The 20,881-nt window shown below is 33.3% G+C and overlaps 1 protein-coding gene across 1 annotated transcript in view; it reads right to left on the minus strand.

Annotated features, from left to right (window-relative positions):
- SMCHD1 (structural maintenance of chromosomes flexible hinge domain containing 1) overlaps positions 1–20,881 on the minus strand; it is a 143,484-nt gene that overhangs the window by 97,903 nt on the left and 24,700 nt on the right. Inside the window, exons 6-17 of the mRNA XM_045849828.1 lie at positions 19,161–19,275; positions 18,921–19,040; positions 15,029–15,195; positions 12,828–12,918; positions 11,943–12,150; positions 9,504–9,624; positions 9,246–9,429; positions 6,264–6,458; positions 4,608–4,721; positions 3,934–4,040; positions 3,168–3,250; positions 2,863–2,976 (exon numbers count right to left, since the gene is read on the minus strand). Coding sequence (XP_045705784.1) covers positions 2,863–2,976; positions 3,168–3,250; positions 3,934–4,040; positions 4,608–4,721; positions 6,264–6,458; positions 9,246–9,429; positions 9,504–9,624; positions 11,943–12,150; positions 12,828–12,918; positions 15,029–15,195; positions 18,921–19,040; positions 19,161–19,275 — 1,619 coding nt within the window. The remainder of the gene's footprint in view (positions 1–2,862; positions 2,977–3,167; positions 3,251–3,933; positions 4,041–4,607; positions 4,722–6,263; positions 6,459–9,245; positions 9,430–9,503; positions 9,625–11,942; positions 12,151–12,827; positions 12,919–15,028; positions 15,196–18,920; positions 19,041–19,160; positions 19,276–20,881) is intronic.

Below are 20,881 nucleotides of genomic sequence, written 5' to 3' on the forward strand. Positions count from 1 at the left end.
TTAAAAAAATGAGAACATAAGAAACATTTTGGATAACATGAAATGTAACAACATCCACATCATGGAAATACCAAAAGGAGAAGAGAGTGAGCAAGGGATAGAGAACATATCTGAAGAAACAAGGACCAAAAAATTCCCTAATCTAAAGGAAAAAGTCACTCAAGTCTAGGAAGCTCAGAAAATCCTAAACAAGTTGGACCCAAAGAGGCCTACATTGAAACACATCATAAATAAAATAACAAGGTTTAAGGACAAGGAGAGAATCCTAAAAGCCACAAGCGAAAAGCAGGTAGTTATCTACAAGGGAGCATCCATTAGACTGGCATCTGATTACTCAACAGAAACATTTCAGAAGGAGTAGCATGAAACATTCAAGGTGATGAAAAGGATGGACCTACAACCAAAGCTACTTTACCCAGTTAGGCTATCATTTAAAATCAAAGAAGAAGAAATAAGGAGCTTCCCAGACAAGAAAAAGCTTAAGGAGTTTGTTAACACCAAACCAGTACTACAACAAATGCCTGACACTGATGTATCCTGGAAGCCAAGGAGAGTGGACTAGAGTGTGCATGTGTGAGCAATGATGACTTCACTGTCAGTGGGGGTGGTATACACCACTGAGCGAGCACATGTACTGTATGGCATGGCTGTCACATTAAAAAAGCCTGACTAAGTAGAGCAACAAATTTGCATCAAATTTTGTATTGAGCATAAACACTGATTCAGAAGGCCACAGCTATGGGCAACTGGTGATTGGCAGCTTCATCATGACAGCAAACCCACTCATGTATCATATCTTGTGCAGAGTCTTTTGGTGAAAAATCAAGTCACCCAGGTGACTCAGCTCACCTACAGCCCAGATTTGGCACCCTGCAACTTCTGGCTTTTCCCAAAACTAAAATCACCTTTGTAAGGGAAGAGATTTCAGACCACTGATGAGATTCAGGAAAAGATGACAGTGCAACTGATAGAGATTGGGAGAACTGTGTGAGGCCCTAAGGTGCCTACTTTGAAGGGGACTGAGGCATTATTGTCCTATGTACAATGTTTCTTGTACCTTGTACCTTCTTCAGTAAATGTCTCTATTTTTTATATTACATGACTGGATACCTTCTGGACAGACCTCGTATACATACAATGGAATATTACTTAACCTTAAAAAGGAAATTCTATAATAAAACCCCTGAAACACCAACCCAAAAGAACCTCTGCACCCCAATGTTCATAGCAGCACAATTTACAATAGCCAAGGGCTGGAAGCAACTTAGGTGCCCATCAGTAAATGAATGGATCAAAAAACTATGGTACATTTACACAATGGAATTCTACGCAGCAGAAAGAAAGAAGGAGCTCCTACCCTTTGTGACAGCATGGATGGAACTGGAAAGCATTATGATAAGGGAAATACGCCAGACAGTGAAAGCCAGATACCATACAATCTCACCTTTAACAGGAACCTAATCAATAAAACAACCAAACAAGCAAAATATAACCAAAGACACTGAAATAGAGAACAGGCTGACAGTATCCAGAGGGGAGAGGGGAGGCAGTTTCAGAGGAAAAAGGGAAGGGTTTACAGGAACAAGTATAAAGGACACATAGACAAAAACAAGGGGGGCTGGAAACTGGAGGGAGGTGGGGAGGGCTGGGGGGGTCGGCTGGGATGGGGGTAAAAGGCAGAAAACTGTACTTGGACAACAATTAAAAAATAAATTCTGACACATGTGACAACATAGATGGAATTTGAAGAGATTATGCTAAGTGAAATATGCTACATGCAAGAACAAACATGCATGATTCCATTTATATGAGACATCTGAAACAGTCGAATTCACAGAGACAGGAAGTGGAACAAGGGATGGGGGGGAAGGAGTAATGGAAAACTGTTACCATAGAATTTCACGCTGGGATGATGAAAAAGTACTGAAGATAGATAGTGGTAATGGTTGTACAACAATGTGAATACATTTAATGCCACTAAACTGTACATTCAAAAATGGTTAAGATGGTACACTTATATTATACATACATATATGTATTGCCACATAAAAATATATTTTTAAGTTAAAAAATAGAGTTGGAAAGAAATGCATTCAATAAAATACTGTATCTCCAGAATACATGGACTAGACACACAAGTATATAGTGACAGAACAAATTATTAAAAGTCTAAAGTGATCAGCCCTAGGTGGGCAGCTCAGTTGGTTAGAGCGTCATCCCAATATGCCAAGATTGTAGGTTTGATTCCAGGCCCAGGCACGTTCAAGATCAACCAATGAATGCATGAATAAGAACAAAAAACTGATGTCTGTCTCTGCCTGTCTCTCTCTCCCTCCCTTCCTCTCTCTAAAAATCAATAAATAAAATTTAAAAAATAAAAGTAAAAGTATGTTTAGGCAGTCAAAACAAAAACAATGGACAAAAAAGTTAACAAGGTGATTCAAGATGTGCATTAATACCCAATTCCTTTCTCTCTACCAAAGAGTGGGTAAAGCTTATTATGTAAACCAAATACTCTTGGCCCACAGGTTCAGATCCGTAGTATTTTCTACTTAAGGAGGGGCATCTTAAAGATTATCTAAATTCCTATTCAGTAAAAACTCCTATACAGATACACACCATATCTTTATTTTAGGTCATGGTTACCTACATGAGAAAATTCAGAATAAAGTGTTTTTAAAAACCCTTCAGAATATTATCATTAAAAAATTCAAATTATTCATAACATGCTTAAAATTCCTAACTTTAAAATCCAATGTGCCTATCAGATTGCTAGGTCATCAATAACTGTACAAAGATATTAAAATCTGTATTACACACTTAAGGACAATATTAAAGATCCAAATTAGTTTGTATACTTACAATGTAATATAACTTTGAGCTCAACCAGAAGTTTCTTTGACCCTCCATGACTTGTTCCTGGAAGCTTTTGCATTGCTTCCCCTTTTTTATTCAGTATTTCAATCCTTAATGCACCTGTTAGTCCAAAGTTTAAAGTGAGAGTGTCTTAGTTACACCCAAAGAATCTAATGAATCTGCTAGATCTTCAAGCTGTATTTTAATTTTTCATGGTCTTTTGCATATTAGAAATGTGAGGCACAAGAAAAGCCTTTCTTTCAGTATTAAGGAAAAAACAAATGGAAAGAAGGAAGAAACCAAACACATACCGATAGGGGTTCCAGCAGGCCTAATTTCATTTGGCAATAATTCATCTCCTTCAGGCCAAGTTACTGACAATCTATCAGGGAGCCTAGTGGGTAACCAGCATATTAATGTTTCATAATCTATATATCAATGTGGTCTTAATTAAAAAAGAGGTTACTAGAAACTTTAATACTTATTTAGCATATATTTTGAAAGATTAAACCTGAAATTCTATGACTAATAATCTAAAAGTTTTCTCCTCCATAACTATCACTGTGGCTACTGAAATAGGCAAAACCTCTCATATTAAGAGCCAGAATTGTCCATTTTTCATGATTTTACTATTTGTTTACAATTTAAGTTACCCTTTGGACATAGAATAAACTCTTAAGAATAGAAGAATTATCAGTGAGATTCAGTGAGAATCAAAATGAATGCATCATTAAGTATACAAGAGTCACAAATAGACATGTTTTAGTACTTCCTTTTACTTCTTTTGTGCTAATCTTTCTCTCTCCGAAGTTACCACAATTTTCTTCTTGTTATAAGCCAAAGTCGTTTTCTTTAACATACCCTAATCCTTGTGCCTATAATACTTAAGATATATAAAATTTCCTCCTTTTTCTGTCAATCAGAGGATTCTGTTTTTGTAACAGAACCCTCAATTTTTAATGTTAAGTTTCTCATTATATATATATCTAAATTGCAAATGCTTTAGTTAAAAGCACTATGATCTACCCTCTTGATTTTTCTTGTTATTTTTATCATGCATCTTGAAATGTGAATTACCTTGCCATTTCATCTTCTACGTATTTTTTTACAGCTTTCTCAGCAACTGTCCTATCCAGCTTTGCAATTGGCACAGTTCTTGTTTCATCATACAGTGCTCGAGGTTCCTGAATCAATGAAATAAATTTATACCAGCCCTTCAAAAAAAAACTATTCAAATTCAGCAGTGAAAACATTCACTTATTTCTTCCAAAGAAATATACTTTACCCTCATGAACTATAAAAATCGTAATAGTGTCATTATATTAGACCTTGGTGTCTGTTTACATTTTTCATGTTATCTCCTTAGGCCTAATTAAATACCATTGAAATATTAATAAGAGCATGGTATAGGGACAAAATCCACTCTAGTTTTGGAATCATTCATTCTTAAGACAGAATTCTGTCTCCAGTGTTTACTAGTTTGTGGGCCTTGGAGGAAATACGCACTTTAAAAAATCACTGTGATAAGTAGAAATAATATATGTATGTTTGTTAAACACTGAGGATAGAGATGTTAAGTTCTATTTATTAATAACACCAAATATGAAATATAAATATTCATGCCAACACTATTTTATCCAATGGAAAAACCAAATGCAAGAAAAATACTTTACCTTTATTTTTACATTTAAGCAAAAGTAAGTGATGCCAACAGACTTTCAATAAATATTTTGTATTACTTGCTGTCTTACCATTGCAATTTGAACCTCTCCTCCAGTAGCATAAACTTCTCCATCATGATCACCATAAAGAAAAAATTTTTCTATGCTTCCATAAAAGAGAGGAAGTGTCTTCACTGTCTTGACCTAATATTTAGTTTCGAAAAAAGGATTTAGTACTAATATTTACTAACAGAAACAGGTCTAATATAATTATTTCACAGAAACACTTTACACAAAGGGAAAAAACTAGGTATCTATCATTAGAAAAAATGAATTTTAAAACAATATTCTAATATTCTAATAAAGTTGTAATTGTAAAGTTTTCCATTTACAACATATTTTTGTAAAGACACAGTAGCTTCTTCATACAAAAATGTTGTAGCTATGCATGTGTCTCAAAGGTCCGTAACTCCTCCAAAATCAATTAATTATTATAAATGCCAAAGTATCTCAAACCTTTTCCCCTGATAAAATCTGGCTTTCAAACTATGAACAGTGACTTATAAACTCCAGCAAGTTATCATTTCCTTAAAATAAGGTTCGAAACGTGCCTATAATATTTCTTTTTTCTTACATGGCCTGAAAAATCTAAAGGTAATTTCCATTAATACAATTCAGAAATTCCTGACAAGGACTACAAGACCTATATCCAATCTACCCTTTCAGCCTCATTTCTAAACTATGTCTATTCACACACACATAACCCAACTCTACTGCCTGCTGTTTCCCTGAACTTAACAATATCTTTGTCTATGCTCAGAATACTCCTGAGAAAGCATTTTACTCAACCACCACAGAGAATTTGACAAAGCTGATTACTCCCTCCTTCTTACAACTCTTCACATGACTTTAGGTATTATATTCTTGTACTTTCCTTCTATTTCACCAGCTTATAACTTTCATTCTCATTTGTCAGCTCCCTCTTTCTAATCCCTAAATGTTAGAAGAGCAAGACTGTAGCTACACACAGTACCTCAAGGTAACTGCATCCAATTCTCACATTTATGGAGAGCACAGATATCCTTCTACTTTGGCAATAATCTGTGTAAACCTGAGCCTCTACCTCTTTCAAGGTCCTTACAAATGAGATTTCTTGCCCAAAGAATTTCATGATTAACTCTTTTCTCCCAGGGCCACCCAAAGTTAGTTTAGAAGGAGAGGAGAAAATTTTCCATCAAAGAATATTCATCGTCTTTTCTTAGCAGTTATCCTCTTACAACCTATTATTATTTATGTTTAGGTTATCTCCATTTTTAGGCTGTAATATCCCCAAGGACTAAGCACATCTAATTCTCTGCATTCTCCACAACTCAGTCAATAATCATAGTAACTTACAAGAACCACTCAATAAAACTTGCTAAAAATCGTAATTTCATATCACATTAAAAAAATCTCCATTTGAGTAAAGTTTATTCAAGAAACAATAAAAACCTTGCTAATTAAGCCTCAGGCAATAAACAGGGTTTTGTTTGTTTGTTTTTTTCAACACCATGCTAAACTGTCATTAAAATCAGTTTGAACTTTCCATTTTTTTCCCTGGCTCCTAAGAAGCCAATAAATATATACATTATTTTATCCTAATATAACCATCCAATGTCACTCAATAAATTCAATATTTTTAAAAAATTCTAATAGATCAAATTTCAAATTCCATTAAAAGTGAATCTACAAATAAGTTAAACCTACCAGCTGTCCTGCTTTGTATATTTTTCCATCCCATTCTATTGCTGAGTATGTGGCCCAGGGGCCCTGCTTTTTAGAAGGAAGATCAGAACGTGTAATTATTCCTTTAAAAAGTGTAAATTTTATTTGTTTGTCATACTTTTCATGACAGTCCTTGAGCCATAAAGCAAATTCTCTGTCAATTTTCATGCGCTGCTCCTGTAAAATTTTAAAACATTCTATGAAACACGTAAACAAATACAACCATCAGTACTTGTCATTCATTCCATTTTTCCTTCCACATACCCACCCCAGAAAGCCTAATAAAAAACTAAAATATTTTGCCTATCTTTCTCCCATACAAATTTAGATTTCTAACAAAACCACCACTAGAGAAAGCAAATCTGTTTATCATCCTTTGAACCAAAGTCTCCATAGTCAATATTAGCAATAAAACTTTTCTTTCCTGCTTTAAATCCTAGGGTACATCACAAAATGATGAACTGTAGTAGCAAAGGAGAACTACCTGGCTATGAGAAAGGGGTAAGTGGAAACATTTTCACTGCAAATCATGCATATTCTCAACAGGGCAAAAATACCTCTTTTTATGTTTTAAGAACAGATACTTATTTACATAAACACAAATGTACTATATCTATGGTACTAAAATGTCATGGGGGGAGCAATTAGGAAAAAAGTGTCCTTGTAAGAATGATAAGGAAAAAAAAGTTGAGAAACCCTGCTATGCAAAACAAAACTTTCCTTTTAATTATGTACTGCATTCACAATACCAATTCAAAAATTAAATCATAAAATAAAAACTGTTTTCTAATAATACATTAAAAACGTTATTGCTTATCATTCTTCATCCTACTGGGAGAGAGTATAAAGATTTATACTTAAACATAAGCTGAAAGATATTGTTTATTGCCTGTCTTTAGGAGTATAAGTAGGGAAGACAATAGCCACATTACATGTTTTCACAGAAGACAATGTGTAAAATTACGTAAGTTCATTTCTTTCTACATACCTTACTCTGTACTATACTATTTCCAAATGAAAATGGGGCAGAATTAAAAATGATTTCAGCTTTGAATAAGAAATACATGTAGTTGGGAAAGACTCAAAAATGGCAAGTTTCAAAGAAAACTTCCCCCACCCTTTTCCCAGGTACCAACTCCTTTCTGAATCAGCACATCACTGTTATCATTTTGTCAACTTGACAAGGATATTAAAATTATTAACTAGGAATCGGACAGTCTGTCTACATTTTTATACTTCATTTCAAAGTACAGCCCAAGCACTACATAAAATTATTCTAAGCTAAAATGTAAAGAAGTCTCAGGATTCATTATCAACCAAATTACTAGATGCTTTAATTAAATCCTGAAATTCAGTAATATGTCAAAGGATATGTCACATGTGTGGCAAGATGACAATTAATCTAGGAGAGGAGTACGTGTATACTTATTGTAATATTCTTTCAACTTTTCTGTGTATTTAAAATTTCCCACCCTAGCTGGTGTGGCTCAGAGGATTGAGTGCCTGCCTGCGAACCAGAGTCATTGGTTTGATTCCCAGTCAGGGCACATGCCTGGTTTCTGGGCCAGGTCCCTGGTTAGGGGCATGCAACAGGAATTGATCAATGTATCTCTCACACACTGATGTTTCTCTCTCTCTCTTTCTTCCTCCTGTTCCCATTCTCTAAAGAGTAAAATAAATAAAATCTTTAATAAAATAAAATCTCCCCAAATTATAAAACACATTTCTTAAAATACAATATAACAAAGAAATAGAATTAACCTATTATGGATAACTTTTGGGAAGACCAAACTGTTCAATAAATGTTGGATAATTAATAAATCTAAGTAGAAGTAAAACTTTTCTTAGGGGATAATTCATTAAAAGTATTTTTTAATAACAGCAAAATGAATGTCAACATCTTGCAGGAATGACTAACTATAAATACCATATGCTATTGTATTCTACTAAATATTTACTTCCCAGCAATTTTAGGTTCACAATGAATATACCTATTTCTTGGCAACTCAACATTTAACTACTAAAAGAGGAGTATATCAAGTAAAGGCGTCTGAGGTATTTGGACAGAATAAAAGTACAATAGTACAGTAGTTTCACTCAACTCCTAAAAAAAAAATCTGGGCCCTGGCTGGTGTAGCTCAGTGGATTGAGCGCGGGCTGCGAACCGAAGTGTCACAGGTTCGATTCCCAGCCAGGGTAAATTCCTGGGTTGCAGGCCATAACCCCCAGCAACCACACATTGATCTTTCTCTTTCTCTCTCTCTATCTCCCTCCCTTCTCTCTCTAAAAATAAATACTTAAAAAAATAGTTTTAAAAAATCTATCACTCTTGCTCTATCAATCAATGCATGTATTTTAATACCGACCAGTCTCAAATCACCTTTTAGCCCAAAGTATTTCACAGTTCTACCTCAATCTCACCCTTAAGATTAGATTTAAACTATGTAGTTTGGTTCTTGATATGCAAACATAGCCCTTGTGTTAGATAAAATTGTTCTTATGTGCTCTCACCAAATGTATATGCTTGTTTAGCTTCTATTTAGTATATCATAGTCTTAATATTAAGATCTAATAAAGACCTATAAATTTTATCCAAAATGGTATAACCAGTTGAAATTTTTGAGAGATGAACACATAAATGCTTGTAAGAGAAAATTTATACATATTCTTTTTATTAAATAAAATGAAAAGTATCTTTGGTCAGGTAGCTCTGTTGGTTGGAGTGTTGCCCCAATATACCAAGTTTGCAGGTTTGATATCTAAAGGGCACATATAACAAACCAATGAATGCGTAAATAAGTGGAACAACAAAGCAATGCTTCTCTCTCTCATTTTCTCTCCATCCCTGATCAATTAAAAAGTAAAGTATGCAAAATATCACATAAATCTACATAATTAATGACTTCTATTGTACATAAAATAGAACATTTACAAACATCCAAAACTTGATATTGAAAATCATACCTGTCCATTTAAAATCCTTGTAAAAAGGGTGTTCTTATCTTTCAATTTTAGCTCAAGATCCATAAAAGTCAGTTTATTTGTGCTGACCTGGAATCTGTCATTAGTGAATAATGCACCAGATATTCTATTGTAGCACTCAATTGGTGCAAGCCCTTTCTTCTTCGGAGGAGTACACCAATCAAAGCTTGAAGAGAAGAAAATATTAGTAAAAAGATTCGGTTATAAAACAATATAATTTCAGCAAAAATCAAAACTTACCCTTCAACAGATGTATATGGTATTAGTCGTCCATTCCAGAAACATTCAAAAATAGGCCTTTTCCCTCTTGCAGCTTTCTCGAGTATAAAACAATCATCATCATCATCTTCATCTTTTAATTCTAAAGTACAGGAGAAAGTGGAACAAATGTTTATTGCTATAAAGTATATGCAATTTTAATCACTGAGAAATCAATTTCTGTAAGTAAAATATTAAAGTTCCTTCAGAGAAATGGTAACAAAAACTCATGTTCGTTAACAATGTATTCTATAAAACCCAAAAGGTAGCTTTATTCTTAGCTTGCCTCACAAAGAAACACTTCTGAAGCAGTTATCCATTGTCAATGGTGTTTCTCATTTGAAAGTCAATAATTACTTACATACAAATCAACCTGTGTTAGGAGCTACACTAGGTACTAGCTTGCAATCATTAAAAACTGTTCATAAAGCAAAAGAGTCATACATCCAAAGAGATGATTACCTAGCAGAATCCCCCTTCCCTACAAATACAGAAGATTAAGTCCTATACCTGAAACACAACTTTCATAATTTTGTCAGAACCAGTGTTTGTTCACCTAAAAATTAGCTGGGAAACCTATGCAATCTAGTAGCAGCAGCAAGTTTACCTAGTTTGGGCAAATTATCAATAATACTAAGTTTATGCCCTGGCTGCTATAGCTCAGTGGATTGAGTATGGGCCTAGGAACCAAAGGGTCACAGGGCACATGCCTGGGTTGCAGGCCAGGTCCCCAGTAGGGGGAGCATGAGAGGCAATCACACATTAATGTTTCTCTCCCTCTCTTTCTCTTTCCCTTCCCTTCTCTCTAAAAATAAATAAAATCTTTTAAAAAACACTAAGTTTAAGTTTATCTTATATAAACTATTAAATTTTTGAGGATCAGATTCAAGTGATATAGCTAAAATTATAAAATGTTACAAAGCATCAAACACATAATTAACACAACTATCTATAGCTTTTTTATGTTATTTTGGCAATTCATTTTCATATATCCAGATAAGTTAGGATCAAACATTATAATTATGATATAGCAAAACCTCAGTTATTCTGGCATTAAGTCAACCTCCCCTCCCCATATAAAGCTCTCTACCCCCAAAAAACCCTCATAAGGAATCCTAAGTAAAAGTTCCTTTCAATCAGAGCAAATTGGTTTGCCCTTAGAGAACCCCTCTAACAATCACTCAATTTATTGGCTCTTAAGAAATCTTTGAAGAACTTTATCTTTTTGTCAATCAACATACAAATTTAGAAATGGTTAATTAAAAATGGGCCAGAGACATCACGGGAAGCAGAGCCACTGAGTAGCAACATGTATGAACACTGAATAAATGATGTTGGGCATAATGTCTTACAGCAATTTCTTAACCCTCACAACACCCCAATGAGGCATTAACTAGTACCCTCCATCCCATTTTACAGATGAGGAAAAGTGAAGTAGGCAGTAGTTTGTCACAGTTTACACAACAGAAAGTGGTATAGGTGGTATTCAAATCAGGAAATATGGTTCCAGAACCTGCAACACTAAGGACATACTGACAAAGTATTCTGAATAAGAAAATTTAATACTGTTAACCCATGAATTCAATGAAACCTCAGTAATCCTACCAGGAGTTTTTGAGATTTTCTAAGTGAATGTACAAAATGATTTTAAAGTTTATCTAGAAGAATAAAAGATTAAGAAATAAGAATTTTCTCTAAGAAGAATATTGAATATCTTGCCCTACAGATATCAATATAGAGTCTATAGTTACAGGAAAGTATCATTACTCATGCATAAAAATACAAAATAGATCTATAATAAAGAAACCAGATGTGAAAACTAAATATTATTATAAAAGTAATATTTCAGACTATTTAAAAAATCATGACATTCAATATAATTGGTGCTAAGGAAATAGATGCCCACACAGAAAACATTAACTTAAAGCACTACCTCATCCTACATACAAAAAAGTAGAGTACAGATGCATTAAAGATCTAAAATTATTTTTAAAAACTACAAGGTCCTCTTATCTTTCCATAGTAAGATAAAATCAGAAAGCATATAGAAAAAACTGACTACGTAAAAGTTTAAAACTTCTTTAAAAATACCTACAAAGATAATGGGAAAATAATATGGGGACTATATGAAGGATTAATATGCAGTGCATAATTAAAAGTTCAGTTCAATAAGAAATCTAAGATAAAAGAATACGTAATGCTTCTTAAAGCTAGTGCTTTATTGATATACAAGTGAATACACACAAAAATCAAGAATTATAAAAACTGTAAATACCTAACATCTTAAGATCTGTATAAGGAAAAACGTATTAATATTTATCTAACCTTAATAGCCCAATTAACAATAATAATTAAAAGAAACAAATCACTATCTTAAATCACAACTTCATATTTTGTAGCTAAGATAACAAATTAGCATACTTGGAAAGCACGGATCATCGGGGTAAGTTTCTCTATCATATAAGAAAGGGTGATATCGGATAATCCCTTCCACTACACCGTCTCCTTCAACGTGAGCTTTGAACTCAAAACTATCAGTTGCTGTGTTTATATACAACGTCTGCATGTCATCTTGTATGTCCCTTAGGTTGACGATCTTAGATGCCTTCCCCTTTTCAAACATAGAAATCTAAAATAAAAATAAAACAAAAATAATTAAATTCTATGGTGACTTTTGTTCTCAGCTATGATCCAACAAAGGAACAGGCAAAAACTACCTTTATTTGTATAAGTAAACATCTAACTTAATGACATTTTTAAATGTGTTAAATAGCTATAAGTAGCATCTCAAAAAGGAATATACTACTAAAAAAAAACAGAAAGTAAGCCAAGAGAGCAAAGCAGATCTGAGGGACACATAAGTCATGACTACATTTAATTCAAGATTTCTTGCTAGAGGTAGAAAGTGGAACAATGATGTATATGAAATTCTTTCTAACATGTGGGCAAGGATATTGAGAACCAAACACTCAAATGTTTTGTGGTTCTAAATCATACTTCACCATCGCAAGACTTCTGAGAACAAAAGGGAAAGTATTTATGTCGCTTTTCCTCTCTGCTTTAAGACATAGCATGCAGCAATAACTCATATCTCCATAAAAGACAAAAAGAAACTAACTATGGTAAATAAAGGTTTCAGAAAAACACATCTAAGGATGAGCTCTTTACTTGGACATCAAATTACCAAAGAACTTTAGTAAAAAGGAGAGAGAAGTTGTTTATCGACTGAATTTTGTTATCCAGAGTCACTTGGAACTGGAACAGATACCTAACAATTGATAAAATTCGAAAGGAATTTTATCTTACTTCAATATCAATGTTGCTGAAAGGTCCAACTTCTTTTGATGTACGTTTTTCATTTCCTTTGGGGCCATGAATATAGTAATGATAAATATGCCTAAAATATAGAAGAGTAACATTATACTCACATAGAAATTATATAAAATTACAGTTCATACATTCTTCTGACAAAAAAAATTAACTACTATTTGACAGTACCTACTAAGCACTACATCAAGCATTATCAAACATAATATCCCATTTAAAAGGAAAAACAATCCTGTGATGCAGGTATTATTACATTTCATTTTATACATAAAAAATTGGGGAACAAGGAGTTTATATAATTCACCTAAGGTCACAGAACTTAAGAGTTTGGGAGAAGGTAGGGGCTCAATTCAAGCCTTTTCTACTTCAAAGCTCACATACTTTACAATTCCAAGAAGTGTGATTTAAAAAAATACTAGAAGGCAAGAGGTCATAATTCTACTTATCAGGAATATTAAGGACTGAAGTATCAGGGAGCATAGAATTAGATATCTTGAAGCTATCTGCACAACTTGGGAATATTCTTCTGTAACTCTCATTGCTCCTATCCTATAGCACTGAAAAATCTTATCCTAAAATTGCCCAAACAAAGCTAAGGCATTCAATAAATTTTAAACCACTACTTTATTTTTAAATAAAGGTTAAAGATGACTATATTTTGGTGAAATAATATTCAAGGCCAAAACATATTGGAACTGTAGTTACTCCTCACATAGGAATTTCCAATACTCCTTCATATGAATTTTAATTTTAAAAAATAATTATCCTAGCTACTGTTTAAAATACTACTGATAAAAGGAAATCACTGAAAATCTTAACTTTCTTCAGACATCTCAAAAGTCTTAACATTATAATCAAAGATAAGTTACAACCATACATGGAGAGAGTGCTGTAAATAGCTTAGTGACTGTTTCAAAGAATGGTAAAAGCTGTATGTTATCCATTGTTAGACTAGGAGTATGTCCTAATTGTATGTTATGTACTCAAAGTTCCTTCAGTTAAGAAAAATAACTATCAAACAGCAAATAAAATATGTACTTAGTAGCCTTTTGGATAAATGTGAAAAGGTATTTGTTCCAGAAACATGAGTTTTGTTTTTGCAGACACACCTGTTTTTGCAAGACTCAGTGATTCAGACTACTACAAATTAAAGAAACATTCCAGTAAATACTACACTATATACATCTACACACACACACACACACACACACACACACACACACACACACACTATAGCTAAAGAGAAGAGACAGCAGCAATTTTCAACCTTTTTATCTCATGGCACACATCAACTAATTACTAAATTCTAATTACTAATTACTAAAATTCCGTGGCACACCAAAAAGTATATAGTAAATATATTTTTTGCTGAAAAAATAGGTATAGTTTTGATTCACTATACACTAGTGATACACTAGACAGCTATTGTTGTGTTGGCTATTGCCATTTGTTAAAAATTTGACAATTTAAGGGAAAAGTGGTCAGTGTCCCTGAGTAAATGGTGAGGTACTACAAGTTTTAAGAATTCTCACGGCACACTGGTTGAAAATCGCTGGCTTGGGGGCATTACGTAAATGTTTCTCTAATTTGAGCTAATGGAATACATACTCCACAAAAGATATCCTAGAAGAGACAGATACACAAAGATTTCTCTTCAGTATTACTAATGTCATATAGGCATGTACACATTTTTTTCTCATATTAACAGACTCGCTGCATTCATTGGATAAACACTTAAGAGCACCTCTACCATGTACCAGGACACACTGGTATAAAGCAGTGCATAAAAAATGACATTCCACTGTGGGAAGGCAGACAAAATAGTAAATAAAATATATGGCATGGTAGATTACAACAGGCCCTATAAGAGAAGTGCAAAGGGGGCTATGGAAATGATGGCACTGAATTTGATAAATTCTAGTTGATTTAAAATTTTATCACAGATGTCAAAATGCTTACGTCTCAAATATTGACCAATACATTATAGGTGACCAATAAATATCTACAGACTAGAGAGGACTATTTTATTTTAATGCTGACAGAGTGCTGGTTATTGTAATAAAGGGAAAAAAATGAGGCAAGAGCAAAGCAGACATCCAAAAAGTTTCAATGTATCTGTAATACTTTTGTTCTTAAAGAAGTTGAAACATGTTGTGAATCAAATATAAATAATTACTTACGCTAACTGTCTTGTCCAAAGATGAAAATAATTTTTCAAGTACTGTATGTGTTCTGATTGTACCCCTGTGATAACCACAGCAGTAAAGCTATCTTTTTCCTTCTCCTCTGAGATAAGATAATGTAGAAATCTTTCATCATCACTTGTAATGTGAACAGAATCAGATGGCTACAAGAATGAATATAAATAAAACAGATTACATACACCTTAATTATAATTTTAGAAATAATATTTTTTGTGACTGACTTGGATACCTTCAAATACAGGCTTCCAGAAACTTTTGGAGAAAAATGGCACAATACAAATCAGCTGAGTGTATGACAATGCAGTGAGGACAGAGAAACTTACACAGATTGCTAAACTGGTAAACATAAAGGAGTATCCTACCATAATGCTATACCAATTTTAGAATCATGAAGAAAATGTAAAGATAAATAACTATGAAATTTGTAATGCTGGAAAAAATTGAGGACACTTACCCTAGGGTGAAACAGTCCTTGCTTGGGATTCCTACCACTTAATTTGGTCCAGATCACTGCCCAGCCCTCCATGTTCAAGAAAACTAGGATGAAGCCTGAACTCAGCTATCTTAGCAAGAAGGCATTTGTGTTTAACAAAAGAGAGTAAAACCATCCTAGATTCCATTCCACTTTCAGAAAATATATATAGCTTGCAGAAGGGAAGTAGGGAGAAGCAATAAGGGGAAGTGTTTGAGGATAAATATTAGAAACCTCTCAACTTTTAACACATATAGTGAGTCTATATGTGTTAGAAATTTCATGCATATATGTACATATATATATACAATGTATGTTGTTACATACATGAAAATTTATAAGTATAAAGATACACACTGAACTGTTGGGTTGGCCAAAAAGTCTGTTAAAATTTTTGCCTACAATGGCTCTAGTAATGTTTAGTTGTCTTTAACTTCATATGAAACAATTTTGTTAGATTGTATTGTGACAGCTGTCTTATCACATGCATTTAAAAAAAACTTATCAAGATTGGTGAATGTTTGTGCAGCCATTTTAATATTGGAGATGGAATTAAATATGTGACATTTTTGGCGTATTATGCTTTATTATTTCAAGAAGGGTAAAAATAGAACTGAAATGCAAAAAAAAATGCATCTGGTGTATGGAGAAGGTGCTGTGATGGATCAAACATCTCAAAAGTGGTTTGTAAAGTTTCTTGATACTATTGACAATTTTGGACAAATAATTCTTTGCTGTAGGCTATCTTATGCACTGGAAAATCTTTAGCAGCACCCCTGGCCTCTATCCACTAGAAGCCAATAGCTGGAGATAACTGACATACTCAAAATACCCAAATCAATGAAGTTATTGGTGAAAATAAAAAAAAAGTAACAAACTTTTTGGCCAAACCAATATTATGGCTAGGAAAATGGCTGATTTTTTCTCTTTAATATGCATGTATTACTTTCTTAAGAAAAAACTGAAATAGCCCTGGCTGATACGGCTCAGTGGATTGAGTGCTGGCCTGCAAACCAAAAGTGCTTGTTTGGTTTGCAAACCAAAGGTGCTGCAAACCATTGGTGCTGGTTCAATTCCCAGTCAGGGCACATGCCTGGGTTGCAGGCCAGGTCCCCAGTAGGGGACCCTTGAGAGGCATCCGCACATTTATGTTTCTCTAATAAAATTAAACAGGTTCACGTGCACAATTCTACAACATATCACCTGCACACTGTATTATGTGTTTACCATCCCAAATCAAGTCTCCATCCATCACCATTTATCCCCCCTATACTGTCTTCCACCACTCCCTATCCACCTTCCACAGCAATTACCACACTGTTGTCCATGTCCATGAGTTCTCTTTTTTTTTCTGTTTTGCTTAATCCCTCCCCACCCCATTAGCCCCCATAGCTGTCAGTCTACTCTTTATGAGTCTGCCTCTATTTTGCTTGTTAGTTCTGTTTGTTCATTAGATTCCACATGAGTGAAACCATCTGGTACTTGTCTTTCTCAGACTGGCTTACTTCACTTAAAAAGAAGAAAATTTTACCCTTTGTGACAGCAAGGATGGACCTGGAGAACATTACACTATGTGAAATAAGCCAGTGTCTCAATCTTAAGAGAAAAGTCACTTGGCAAGAAATAGATTTGAGAATTGTTGATATTAAATGGCATACATACATACATGCACACAGAGACAAAGCAAGACTGCAGGTTATATCAAGAACTACCAACCCCACGAACATTGTAATAAGTGCCAACAGGTCAGCAATATAAGTGGAGTCAAAAAAAAGAGTGGGCTCAAAAGGACTGGTCAGGAAGAAAGGACCAAGGTCCTACTAGCACCAATAAATGTTTGTGGGGATGAACTAAACACAAAATACAGGAAAAGCTGGCAGAAAGGATGACTCAAGAGACCTCAGTTGAAACCAAGCATCACTATATGTACACAGTTTTGAAAAATCATTTAAATCCTCAATTCCTAATTTTCCACAAGCTTTAACATGGCAAATATTTTCACCAATATACTTTAAGGCACTTGGTGATGGTAAGGTAATATGGAAAAGATAAAATGGAACACTGCTATGTAAATATATTAAGATATGTAAATTGTTAAACAAATGCAACAAATTTGGAAGGAAAAAGTGAGATAAGCAAAAGGAAGAAATTTCCTGGATATAGGAGAATGTTAAGTTATAGAAAAAATAAAAGTAGTTAATAAACATGAAAAAATTCAGCTATCAATAAAAAAAAGTTATTTTTCCCCTTCAAATTGTCAACATTTTGCTGCCTCCCCCCAATTCTTTTTAAAAATAAGAAAATGATTAAATAGGCACTTCCATATACCGTTCTTGGGAGTATATTTGACTTGGGATCAACCTTTCAGGAAAGTGATTTTGTAATACATACTATGAAACATTTACAAAGTGCACAGTACGTCACAGCTGTTAAAATTCTGATAATCTATACCAAAAAAACCATAGTTCAGGCAAAGTGTTAAGCAAAGATATTCATAGTGGCATCTTTATAATTATATAAATTAAACATAAGTTATATATATTTAAATTATAGATATTCAACAATATAGTTAAGTTACAGCACATTCAGCTCAAGGAATACTATGAAGCCATTTAAAGTGTGTTGTATACCAAAATAATTTTAACATGGAGAAACACTCAAAATGTTAATTTTAAAAAATGTGGGCTCAAACTATAGGTATATAATTAAAAAGACAGACTAGAAGAAAATTTAACGAAACATTAAGTACGTTTTTCTGGCATTTAAAACTATTTTCACTATTATTTACATGTTTCTATAAAATGTTTGCAGTTTGTTTTAGAATCAGAATTCTTAAAAACCTCAAAATTACTTTAAAGATTTTAAAACGGAAAATTCTGAAGTGTTACAAATGGAGAAAAATTTAATGAATCCAATAAATATCAAGTACATGACCAAGATTCAAATTTATTAACATTCTGCTTATTAAAATGAGAATCAAAGCAAATTTATAACAGAAATAAATAGCTCATTTCTTTCTCTAAAGCTCTGATTTCCTAAAAGTGTATTATCCTATCACTGTTTTCTATTCTAGTTCTGTGCTTGTTATACTACAAAGATTTAAAAACTCAAATTCAGTGCAAGAAAAAAAGTTAAAAATCTTATGAGCACTTTCCAAAAAGATTACTCAGCTTTATGAAAAAAACTTGTTATCTGAAGATTTCCAGCCTGAGAAAACATGTATGATCATTTTTGCTACTCACATGATTAAAGAAAAAATAATAAAAATAATTAAGCTGAAAATCTCATATTTTCACCTTTTTTAAAGCAACATTAGTATCTTAGAATTAGAAAAAAATTCTTGTCCTATCATCCATCCAAATACCTTTATAATTAATGAGTTAAAATGTAGTATACCTTTCTGTTTCTAATATATCCACTATATATCGACTCTTTATTTTTCTCCTTCTTCTCAAAATCTTCTTTAGAAAGCACAAGTTCATGAACATCTTGGGAATCTGCAGGTTTGCTTATCATCTGTTGAATATTAAAAAAAGTACTTTAAAAATTCCTAAAAGTTAAACTGATTAACACAGTTAGACAGTATCAACCTCAAAATATTTTGATTGACTTTCATTTATAAGAAATTTTACTCACTCTGGCTGATTGTCCAACAAAGAAAACAGCCTGCTTGCCCCCAACACCAAAATAGGAAATATCACTATTTAAACTGCGTGGCACTGGTACTGGTCGAACATATCCTGAATGATCACTAAAATAAAACATTACATTAATGCAGTGATTTTAAACCAGCTACTAAGGTACAAAAAGAAACTGTCATAGCACTTTTATTAAGTATTAATTAAATGATCCCTAAGCCAGATAATATCCTGTTCAAAGGTAAAAGAATCAGAGCCAAAAATCAAGACATCATCTAGTCCAGTGTGTTTCTCAAAGTTTATTCATGAGAAAGCTGCATTAGCATCACCTGGATACCCTAAGATATGCAATTCTTGGGCCTAGTAGGTCAGAAAATCTCTCAGCAAACATGACTAAATAAGTATCTATACATACATATAAATGAGTTTCAAAGTGATAAACAGTTACATATATACATATGTATACCTCAACAATCTTCCCATCAAAACTGTTTCTCGCTTCAAAACTCATTAAAATATAGTGCGAAGAAGAAATGGGAACTGTAGCAAAGAGATTCTTATTTTCATGTAACATGAAAAATGAAGAGCTCTGGGTAAACCTCCTACTGCATCACATGGAGAGGAGACAGTACCAGGAGACAGTTCTCAAAATATAGGCAAGGTCTCCAGAGACATCATTTGCCAGTATCAGAAATAAACAGAATTATAAGTGAGGTTGTAACCACTATCACACTAAATGAAAAGGTCAGAAAGCAGATGTAGCATACCTGGAAAGAATTAAAGAAGATAAAGATGTATTGAAATAACTTACAGATAAGAAAGAAAAGAAATGGAAAAAATCAAAGTGTGTCTAAAAGACATGAATGACTGAAATACCTCACACAGTTAAGTGTAGTTCCAGAAAGGGAGGAGAGAGAATGGATAACAACTGCAAATATTCTTGAACAGCTGAAAGATGTGGCTCTACAGATTCAGACCAAAGGAGCCCAAACAGGATACATAAAAAGAAATCCATAGCACAGTGAACACCAAAACCCAAAGAACCAGAAAACAGGCTGCGATGTAATACAAGATAAAACAAGATAGCAGGCTTTGAAAACAACAATGTAAGATGGTGGAATGCTATCTCCAAAGTGCATAGAGAAAAATCTGTCAACCAAGATTTATGAACTAGAGCTAAACAAACAACTTACAGACAAAAACCAAGAAAATTTACCATTAAGAAATTTGTTCTAAAGGAACGTTTCTACAAGCACAATTTGACATGGAAAGTTATCATAACATGGCAAATACAAAGTTAATTTTTAAAATGCTTTTTCTAAATGTGTTGTTAAAAAATGATGTGTGTAAGTCGTTAGATTTCTAAAAAGTCTGACTTGAAATACTAGACAACAAAAGTATTATTTTGGCAAGGAAGTGGTCAAAGCTAAAGTGTTCTAAATTCTCTAACGTGGGAGGGGGGAGATACTTTGATTTTTGATGTCTAAAGTTAAGTATTCATTTTAAAATTTAAAACACAACCTAATACAAGTTTGAAAACATTAAAGAGAAAAAAGGTGAAAGAAGATTGTAAAAAGAATCAACAAAAAGATGCAATGAACTTTTTTAAAAAAACAGAAACCAAAACAGAAATAATGAGATAGATAAAAATATCTTAATTGGTATAAAAAAGTCTGCGTCCCATATATTCATACTCAAAATAACATTAACACAACAATG

Source organism: Phyllostomus hastatus, unplaced genomic scaffold, assembly GCF_019186645.2.
Source record: "Phyllostomus hastatus isolate PE091 unplaced genomic scaffold, TTU_PhHast_1.1 phas_contig_80, whole genome shotgun sequence".
Taxonomy (NCBI): domain Eukaryota; kingdom Metazoa; phylum Chordata; class Mammalia; order Chiroptera; family Phyllostomidae; genus Phyllostomus; species Phyllostomus hastatus.